This window comes from Bison bison, unplaced genomic scaffold (assembly GCF_000754665.1).
Source record: "Bison bison bison isolate TAMUID 2011002044 unplaced genomic scaffold, Bison_UMD1.0 scf7180017864260, whole genome shotgun sequence".
In the NCBI taxonomy this organism is placed as follows: Eukaryota; Metazoa; Chordata; class Mammalia; order Artiodactyla; family Bovidae; genus Bison; species Bison bison.
In genome coordinates this window covers 2,504,142-2,515,471 of record NW_011494832.1, presented here as the reverse complement: position 1 = coordinate 2,515,471, position 11,330 = coordinate 2,504,142, and the positions used below count along the sequence as shown (strand labels likewise).

At 35.9% G+C, this 11,330-nt stretch overlaps 1 protein-coding gene across 1 annotated transcript in view; it reads left to right on the top strand.

Annotated features, from left to right (window-relative positions):
• MAGI2 (membrane associated guanylate kinase, WW and PDZ domain containing 2) overlaps positions 1-11,330 on the top strand; it is a 1,467,824-nt gene that overhangs the window by 399,114 nt on the left and 1,057,380 nt on the right. Inside the window, 1 exon segment of the mRNA XM_010848097.1 lies at positions 10,486-10,602. Coding sequence (XP_010846399.1) covers positions 10,486-10,602 — 117 coding nt within the window.

The following is an 11,330-nucleotide window of genomic DNA, read 5'->3' as shown; positions in this document are numbered from 1 at the left end:
AAGAGCCTCTTGATGAAAGTGAAAGAGGAGAGTGAAAAAGTTGGCTTAAAGCTCAACATTCAGAAAACAAAGATCATGGCATCTGGTCCCATCACTTCATTGCAAATAGATGGGGAAACATTGGAAACAGTGGCTGACTTTATTTTGGGGGGCTCCAAAATCACTACAGATGGTGAATGCATCCATGAAATTAAAAGACACTTGTTACTTGGAAGAAGGAGCTGATGTTGAAGCTGAAACTCTTAATACTTTGGCGAAACTCTTAATACTTTGGCCACCTAAAACGAAGAGCTGACTCATTTGAAAAGACCCTGATGCTGGGAAAGATTGAAGGCAGGAGGAGAAGGGGACGACAGAGGAAGAGATGGTTGGATGATATCACCGACTCAATGGACATGAGTTTGAGTGAACTCCGGGATTTAGTAATGGATAGGGAGGCCTGGCATGCTCCAGTCCATGGGGTTGCAGAGTCCGACACCTCTGAGCAACTGAACTAACTGATGACCTATTTAAAAATATGATTTAAATATATGACTATATTTAATTTTTAGTTAACTTGTGGCTATCTTACTAATATTAAACTAATTAGGATCATAAATAGTTTTTAAAATACTATTCACATGTTCCCTTTTAGTTTTATATTATAAATGAATGTGTACCTTGTATGAGTTTATTCTGTACTTTTTAAAATTAATGTGGCTAAATTCTTAAATTGGATTTTCTAAGAATGAAACACTTGTGATATTTTATCACTGCATTAAAAAAAAATTACACTTCAGTTTTAAAAGAAAGTTTAAAAGACAGTAAACTAAGATCCTAAATTTAAAAAAGTAAACTGCCTGCTAATTTATGTTTTGAACAATAGTTTCTTTTTTTGACCTTAACAATTTTATGTAGAAACTTAAGAGCTTCGGGGTTCCCTGGTGGCTCAGGTAAAGAATCTGCCTACAATGCAGAAGACCTGGGTTCATTCCCTGGGTCAGAAAGATCCCCTGCAGAAGGGAAGGGCAACTGACCAGTATTCTTGCCTGGAGAATTCAATGGACAGAAGAGCCTGGTGGCCTTCTTTGCCCATGGGGTCACAAAGAGTTGGCCACAACTGAGCAACTAATACTTCCACAGTTTATTAAACTTCAGTGGTTTCAAATCCACACATAACTATCCTAACAAATGTTTTATTAGTAATTTACAGTGGTATAACTTCTGGTTTATAAATTGAATTTAGGTGAGATTCATTTTTGGTCACGTGTCTTTTTTTTTTTTTCTTTTTTATTAGTTGAATCTTGCTTTTTATAAAGAACATCTAACATTTAAGAGTTACACAAGTCTACTTTCTCAGTTCATCCCAATCTCTCCTTCCCTCACTGTGTCCCCTAGTCCATTCTCTAGGTTTGTGAAAGACAGCTGTGAAATATATACATTACTCGTTTGTAAAATAAATGGCTACTGGGAAATTGCTGTATAACACAGGGAGCTCAGCCTGGTGCTCTGTGATGGTTTAGAGAGGTGGGATGGAGAGAAAGGAGGCTCAACAGGGAGGAGATATATGTATCCTTGTAGCTGATTCATATTGTTGTACACCAGAAACCAACACAACATTGTAAAGCAATTAGGCTCCAATTAAAAATAAAAATTTTTTTAAAAGAAAAAAAAATGAATTTGGCAAGTCCAGGAAATCAGTAGATAATGCCCTGTTCCTAGATGAAACTAGCCGTCTTGAGGTATTATAGAAAATTTAGATGCACCTGAGTTTGCTTTCAGGTATATCCTGTCCTTTACATTTCTTCATTGTAAAATTTTCAGTAATGCATGTACAACACCTAGCGCAATGCCAGGAAAAGAGTGAATATTCGTTTTCCCTTCCCCATGGGAACTTATAATCATAATTATAAGAACAACTTTAATATTTACTTTGAGACTGAGACTAACAATGAAAAATGAAACTCAATATCCCATCTGTACTATAGTGGGGGGAAGGAAATGATTAAAAACAAAGCCATTTTCAATAGAACTGGAGAATATTGTAAGCCGCTTATAATTCTCTTTCATTTTTTTCTGAAATACCAGTTATTCTCTCTAGTTTTGAATCTCCTAATGATCTGCAACCGTTTAATATATTTTCGTCTTTTTTATTTTTGCATTTCTTATACAAAATATGTGATACTACTGAAATTTTGAAGAAAAAACACACACAAAGGTATTAAATCATGATTAAAAGATTGACTGAACTCTCTAATATTGTGATTAAAGCATGGAAGGGTTACAATTATTCATATACCTAAATGTTTTTTACTATGAAAAATAATTAACCATGACATTGGCAATGAGTTATCAAGGGCCTTATATTTTTGCTTCTCTTTAAAATAGGCAAAGGAGAATTATTAGGGGAAGAATGATTTTACTGGCTCATAATTTATAGAAAAATGAGTATAGATCAAATGTGTTCAGTAATTGTGTACAAAACTCTAGTCACCTGAAAATGAGATAGCTTTCTAGATCATCAGAAACCAAAGCACAATTTTTCACCTAAAAAGGGGATGGAACCTGTCCCAGTAGACTGGATTAAATATGTCTGTTACTTGCTGTGTGGCTGTGGATCTTAAAAGAACCAAACAACTTTCTGTGATTTATTTATTCATTTTTGAGGTGAGTCAACTGAAACTATTCCTGAAAAAGGAACATAGCAACAAAGCCTTGTACTTTCCTTTCTCCTCAACCTCCTCACCATCTAATAAATTAGCATAAAATAAACTTGCAGTCATTCATGGACAGACATATCCTGAGGCAAATGGATATATTTTTTTCCCTTTCTTCCAATTCCTTACAGACTGCTTTACTTGATTATTTTACTACTAGTTTGACAATGACAACATGTGAAATCAATTTTCTGTTGATGATCTTAGCTTCCTGGACAATTTGGATGATTAAAAAAAAATGTTAAATGGAAATTATCCATTGGAGTTATCCTTGTTCTCTTTTTTTAAAAATTGAAGTATATTTGATATTTCATATTATATGTTATAAGCATAGAGTTATCCACAACTTTTAAAGATTGTATTCCATGTATAGTTATTATAAAATATTGCCTATATTCCCTATGTTGTACAATATATCCTTGTAGTTTGTTTTATATCTAATAGTGTGTACTGCTTAACCCTACACCCCTGTATTGCCCCTCCTCACTTCCTTCTTCCCACTAGGAACCACTAGTTTGTTCTCTGTATCTTTGAATCTGCTTCTTTGTTGTTATAATCATTAGTTTGATGCATTTTTTTAGATTCCACATAAAAGTGATGTTATCAGTATTTGTCTTTTTCTGCCTTACATATTTCACTTACTATAATGATCTCTACCTTCATTCATGTTGCTGCAAATGGCAAAATTTAATTCTTTTTTATGGGTGAATAGTGTTATATTTGGGGCTTCCCTGGTAAAGAATTTGTGTGCAGTGCAGGAGACCTGGGTTGGGAAAATCCCCTGGCGGAGGGCATGGCAACCCACGCCGATATTCTTGCCTGGAGTATTCCCATAGACAGAGGAGCCTGGCGGGGTACAGTCTCTGGTGTCACAAAGAGTTGGACATGACTGAGCAACTAACCACAGCACAGCACACAGTATTACATTTTTTACACACACACACCACACTACGCCACACCACACCACGTCTTCTTTATCCATTTGTGTGTTGGTGGGTACTTAGGTTGCATCCATATCTTGGCAATTATAAATAATGCTACTGTGTTTTCTATGTCTTTATTTCTAATGGACTATAACTAGTTATCTGTAATTATACTAACAAAATAATTTTGTTGATTGCCCAAAAAAACAAAATATAAGAAATATTTAGTAAATAGCTTATGAAAATATAGAAGTTGGGTCTAGCAGAAACTTTATTTGGTTCTACAAATATTGTTTTGGTAGAATGTTTGTGTCTCTTACAAAGGTCAAAATCCTAAGCTCTCATCATGAAAGATTGGGACTTTGTGAAGTAATTAGTTCACGAAGATGGACCTCTTATGAATGAAATATGTACCCACATAAAAAAAAAACAACAAAACACTAGAGACCTGGTTTCTCTCTTAGTGGTAAGAGGATACAGGGAGAAGTGGGCCATCTGCAGACCAGGAAGCATACCCTCAGCAGACTCTCAACCCACTAGTTCTTTGATCTTGGACTTCTTGGGTTCCAGAACTGTGAGAAACAGCTATTTGTTGTTTAAGTCACCCAGTCTAATTGTATTCCATTGTAGCAGTAAAAACTGACCCACCTTTTATAGACACAAATAATGGGACCCAGAAATGATTAAAGGATTTGTGCAAGACCACTCAATGGGTAAGTGTTGGAGTGGTAATTAAAACTCAGTTTCCAAATCTCTAATCTAGCATTCTGTCCACTATAGCATTTGTGATTTTATTCAGCAAACATTTCTGGGTCTCATATATTAAGAAGGCACTGCTTTAGAGACTGAAGTGAGGAGAGAGGATAAGACCTCAAATAATTAGGAAATTCCCTGTCCCAGCGAGCTTAGAGTTTAATATATAACTTAAGGCAGATCCACTAGTTACTTTATGGTGTATTAGAATGTACAAGTTGTTTAAGAAAGGGCACCAGGATATGGAAGTTCAAAAAACAAAGAAGACTTCTGGCCAAAAGATCACAAGGAATGCCAAGGCAAGGATAATTTTAAGCTGAAGAATGAATATGAATTAAACCGGTAGTATCAGAGGGAAGGCTTTCTTATCCACAATGTTTCTTTAGTAGAAAACAACAAAGGGAAAGTGGGAGAAATTGACTAGAAAAACAGAGGAAAGGGGCAATTCTGTATGTCCTGGAAGCAAAAGTGATGGGTAGACTTTTCAAGGTGCTGCTTTCAGGATGTATTCATTTGCATTCATATCCTTGTCTAACTCCACTTACAAAGACAACTTCTAGGGACTTCCCTGGTGGTGCAGTGGCTAAGACTCCATGCTTTCAGTACAGGGGACTAGGATTCAATCTTTGGTCAGGGAGCTAGAGCCCACATGCTGCAACTGAGATTTTGCATGCTGCAACTAAATATCCCATGTACTGCAGCTAAAACCTGGTACAGCCAAATAAATAAGAATAAATAAATAAACATATTTTAAAAGACAACTTCTAGAAAAGAAACATTAATTGGATAAGAGAGAACAGGGAAAAATTACTACAGGTCTAACCACATTATACAGAATATGAGAGATACATAACTTGAAAAGTGAAATCAGGGTGCTGTTACCGAAGAAGGTATTATAAAGATAAAGCAAAAACATTTCTGTTGCTCAGTCGCTAAGTTGTGTCTAAGTTTTTGTGACCCTGTGGACTATAGCACGCCAGGGTCCTCTGTCCTCCACTATCTCCTGGAGTTTGCTCAAATTTATGTCCACTGAGTCAGTGATGCTAACTTGCCATGTCATCCTCTGCTGCTCCCTTCCTCTTTTGTCTTCAGTCTTTCCCAGCATCAGGGTCTTTTCCAATGAGTTGGATCTTCGCGTCAGTTGGTCACAGTATCAGGGCTTCAGCTTCAGCATCAATCCTTCCAATGAATATTCAGGGTTGATTTCTTTTAGGATTGACTGGTTTGATCTCCTTGTAGTCCAAAGAACTCTCAAGAGTCTTCTCCAGCACAACTGTTTGAAAGCATCAATTCTTTCAAAAGTACAAACGTGCAAACAAAAATCAAATGCCCACTTCAGGATTTTATGGAGTGTAAAGGAAAAAAATGAGTTATAGAGAAGGAAATGTAAGGTCAATAGAATGTTAGAATAGGCTCATTTGGCTGAAGCACAGGATGAATAAATGACAGAATGAACCAGACTTTGACTTGCCGGTCATCTCCACCTTCTTACCTGACAGTCATCTCCACCTTCTTCTTCATACACACACAGCACTGTCCTAATCAGTGAATTACTCTCCCTAGCTTACAAAATTTTAAGGTGCATATTGATTTGACCTGACAAAAAACAGAAACTCTAAAAACGATAATAATAAAACCAAAAATTATATCTAGGGTAAATAAGATAGCAGATTATTTTTTATTTTCATTATATATAACATTTCTTAAGAATCAGTATATGGCACTCTATTTTTTAGTTTGCTTTAAAATGTTTACTTATATACCTAAAATCAGATACTCTTAAGATACAGGCTCTATTTTTCAGCTCAGACATTGCCCAATATCCATTGCTTAATCCTTCATTAATTGAAATGTCTAATAAAAAAGATGCCTTTAAAAGTGTATGTATTTTATGTATACATATGTATACAAAACTTTTCTATTCATGCAGTTTATTGATTGGGATCATGTATAATTGCAGATAACCAAAACCATAATAAAGAAATGAGTATTTACTTTTTCTCTTATGACACAATATTCTAAACTATGTAGTTAATGATATTTTAGCTGCTCAGTGAAGCCATTAAAGACCCAGGCTGTTTCTAACTTTTACTACAGTGGCCTTAGCATGTTGGATTTTTCCCTTGTCCAGCTCTCTTTGTGGTTTGTGATCAGAATATCAAGTCTACCAGAGAGCGAAGAGTCCATGTAAGTCCCAAACAGGAATACCCAGTCTAGCCAAAATGAAATGGATGCAAAGGGTCTTGATATCAGATATAAGTTTTAGTTTAATGAATAAAGAAAGCCCCTCCTTCTGTGTTAGGTCTCAATGGCCAGGACAGAGATGCTGGAAGTTGCAAGGGCAGCTCAGGAGGTAGGGGACTAGATCCATGGATCCATGTTCTGGGTCTAAAATCCATGTGATAGGCCTGAAACTAAACTGGTTCTAAATAAAAAAGAATAGACAAAATATTGGGTAGGCAACCAGCAGAATTTTTCATAATAAGGATAGTGGGTAAATACCAATAAAATTGCCTTATCTGAAAGATGCTATGATAAATTGTGAAGGATGATAAAGTATTAGTGAAATATGAGGCCAAGAAAGCCCTTCCAAAACAAATGTGACAATTCATTTTAGTTAATGGAAGAAAATTTATATTAATTCTCAGAAACTTCTGCAGATTTTTCCATGGAAAAAAAAGATAGAGCCAGTCCCTGAATGAATAGACAACCATTTTTGTTATTGTTTTCTTAGGTAAGTAAATTTTGAGACAACTTGTTGTTGTTCAGTTGCTCAGTTGTGTCTGACTCTTTGCGACCCTGTAGACTACAGCATACCAGGCTTCCCTGCCCTTCACTATCTCCCAGAGTTTGCTCAAACTCATATCCGTTGAGTTGGTGATGCCATCCAACCGTCTTATTCACTGTTGCCCCCTTCTCCTCCTGCCCTCAATCTTTCCCAGCATCAGTGTCTTTTCCAATGAGTTGGCTCTTCCTATCAGGTGACCAAAGTATTGAAGCTTCAGCATCAGTCCTTCCAATGAATAGTCAGGGTTTATTTCCTTTAGGATTGAGTGGTTTGATATCCTTGCTGTCCAAGGGACTCTCAAGAGTCTTCTCCAGCACCACAGTTCAAAAGCATCAATTCTTCAGCACTCACCCTTCTTTATGTTCCAACTCTCACATCTGTGCATTGTTATTGGAAAAACCATAGTTTTGACTATACTGGCCTTTGTTGGGAAAGTGATGTCTCTGCTTTTGAATACGCTGCTAGGTTTGTCATAGCTTTTCTTCCAAGGAGGATGCATCTTTTAATTTCATAACTGCAATTACCATCCGCAGGGATTTTGAAGCCCAAGAAAATAAAGTCTTTCACTGTTTCCCTTGTTTCCCCATGTATTTGCCATGAAGTAATGGGACCGGAGTCCATGATCTTAGTTTTTTGAATGTTTAGTTTTAAGCCAGCTTTTTCACCGTGGTCTTTCACCTTAATCAAGAGGTTCTTTAGTTGTGAGTGCTAACGTGGTACTTTTGTAGTAGAAGAACTGGTTTAAATTGATAATGTATTTTCAGAAGCCAAGACTCGTCTTGGACTACAAAATGTGAGTTTATCCATGTTATATTAGGCGAATGATTCTAACCTACTTTAGTGGACAGACTACATCTGTTGTTCTTCAGTTAGCATTTTCCCAGGCTGCCAGAAAGGATCTCATCACTTTACATGCCCCACATATTTGGTTCAGTTCATCATTCAGTCGTGTCCAACTCTTTGCAACCCCATGGACTGCAGCAGGCCAGGCCTCCCTGTCCATGACCAACTCCCAGAGTTTACTCAACTCACGTCCATTGAGTCGGTGATGCCATCCAACCATCTCATCCTCTGTCATTCCCTTTACCTCCCACCCTCAGTGTTTCCCAGCATCAGGGTCTTTTCCAATGCCCCACACATTCCACATGCCCATATTAGACAGAAAGAAAAGAGAAGAGAAGAACAGTTGCTGAAAGACCTCTAGATTCATAACTAGGCAGAAGAGAGTTGAAAAGAGTCAAGAATGGTGATTGCTCAACAGCTGTATTGAATTAGCAAGGGTAGACATGTTCTTCTGACTATGAAAGACCAAGGAAGCAAAACAGAATTTCAGATATGTTGTTTTAATTAATTCAGCGTGATGTCAGTAAGTCCAAGACCTACAGAAATTCAGGGCATTTGGAGATATAAACAATAGATAATTGATATTGTGATGGTGGTTTCCAGTTACCTTCATTTCTGATTGCTCCACGATTTTGATTGAAAAAAATGATTTTGAATTTGGAAAATAATATATGCAAGCATTCTGGATGTAATATTTATGTGCATTTTATAAGCAATATGTTTTCCTGTCATTTGTTTTCTGCTATCATATTGGGTAGAAAAATAAATTGAGACTACTGACTAAAATATATGAGAAACACTGACGAGTAGGAATTTTGATAGTTCAGTTAAAAATACTATTTTGTATGGCATCTTGCTCAGACTGTGCCAGCAGATTAGAGGCAACTGAAACAATAAATTTGAAAACTTCAGAAATGTAGCAATATATAGTTTTCAAGTATATTTACTGTTTGTGTAAAAGGTGTTTGTGTTGCATATATGTACACTCACATAATGTTTTATGTGGTCATGGTGGTGCAAAGAGATTGTTAATGAATTGTAATTTTGAGATTCAAAGGATTTGAAGAGAATGTGATTTTTGTAACTATTATGAAGGTGGTGGCTTAGTCACCAAGTCACATGCAACTCTTGCAACCCCATGAACTGTAGCCCACTAGACTCCTCTGTCCTTGGAGTTTCCTAGTGAAGAATATTGGCATGGGTTGCCATTTCCTTCTATCACAGATGTCCTGTTTCCTCTGTCTTTAATTTTTTGTCTTGGCTAAATTACCCTAATATGTTTGAAAAGATCAGGGTTTTAGAAATTCTTATTTATATTTTATAGATATTTTTATTTATAATTCATTCTTCCAAGTATTAGAAAAACAAAGGCCTTCATTAGATAAATCTTCATAATTTAACATAATTATTTTTAAACATGAAAATAATCTATGATAAATTCACAGTATTGGTTTCCTTACCTAATTCCCAGCTTGTTTGATGTAAGGAAATCCAATCAGTCCATCCTAAAGGAGATCAGTCCTGGATGTTCATTGGAAGGACTGATGTTGAAGCTGAAACTTCAATACTTTGGCCACCTAATGCGAAGAGCTGACTCATTGGAAAAGACCCTAATGCTGGGAAAGATTGAGGGCAGGAGGAGAAGGGGATGACAGAGGATGAGATGGTTGGATGGCATCACGGACACAATGGACATGGGTTTGGGTGGACTCCGGGAGTTGGTGATGGACAGGGAGGCCTGGCATGCTGAGGTTCATGGGGTCACAAAGAGTCGGACACAACTGAGCGACTGGACTGAACTGATACTCAAAATTACTTCTATACTAATAATAAACTCTAAAAATACTTAAAATCTTTCAAACATTATAGTTAAAAAACATCTATTCATATTTTATACAAGAGATGCATTACTTTTATTCCATTTATAAATATAGTAAAACATTAATATTGGTCTAATTCTTTTTTTTTAACTTTTTATATCACCCTACTTATCCAAATCCAGAGTAACTAACTTTAAATAACTTAAAAATCTTTTCAAAACTTGAAGACATACTGAGTGAAACAAGCCAGTCTCAAAAGGGCAAATAACATAGATTTCTCTTGTATAAGTTATGTAGAGTAGTCAAATGTATAAACAGAAAGACTGGGGGAAAGGGAATGTGGGAAGTTAAAAAAGTCAAAAAGTTTTTTAGCCGTGCAATGAGATATACTATGACATTTCGTATATATTCAGTTCAAGAGTGATATGTGCCTTTTGCTGTAATACAGACTTCATTCTAAATGAAAAATGAAAGAGTACATGTATAACACTGAGCACTGACTTGGTGGATAATTATTATCTTAGCAAATGTTATCTTTTTTTAGTATGGGTGATAAATGTTTCGGAATGTCAAAAGAGCAATGTGAAATAATGCAAGTTTTAAATGAGTATGTTTATGATAGAATCAAATTACATACTTATTTTCCAATTGTATCATTCTAGGAGGAATTGTTGATAAGGATCTTCGTCACTACCTCAACTTACGATTTCAGAAGGGGTCTGTGGACCATGAACTTCAGCAAATCATTCGTGACAACCTCTACCTCCGTACGGTGCCATGTGAGTAACAGGCGGTGTTATTTTTTACTATAGTAACAGATAAATGTTCAGTTATATATTTATTGTTTAATTTAAAAGAGAAGTTAAATTTCACTGATTTTTTAAATGATAGACTTTTGGAGTAGACAATTTATTTGAGATATGGAAGTTATAAGTGCAAAAGCTTATAACTGCAGTTGTGTGATTTATGATGATGTCAGATCCAGAAGAGACTTGTGATTTTCAAGCTATAAAACCTAACTTACTTCTCAAGTTGATATTGAGAAATATTAGTTCTAGTCCATGATGTTGAAGATTTCAGTGTTTTGGGTAGAACTCCACACAGGGAGACAAAGAATGCAAATTCAATTCATTAGTTGAACAAGCTATTTTGTAGTTAGAATCTACACAGTAACTGCCAATATCATCATCAGTTTGCAGCAGAGAGGTCTTACAAGTTAAAAGGAAATAATGCATTGGAAAGTAAAAAATGTTCTGTAACTCTGAGAAAGTGATGACATTGAGTGCTGGGCAGAAATGTCTTGTACATAGCCTACAGAAATTCACAACCATCCCTGATTATGAGGAGGTGCTACTTCAAAAGAGAGGAATTGGTAAAATGATAAACTTCACAAATCAACTTTTTAGTACCTGCTTCAGTTAATTTGATAATCTTCTGTTTACTTTAGGACAACCCAAGGACTTTTCAAGCCAGATAATAGGTTATAAATAGGTATCAAAGTCAGTTT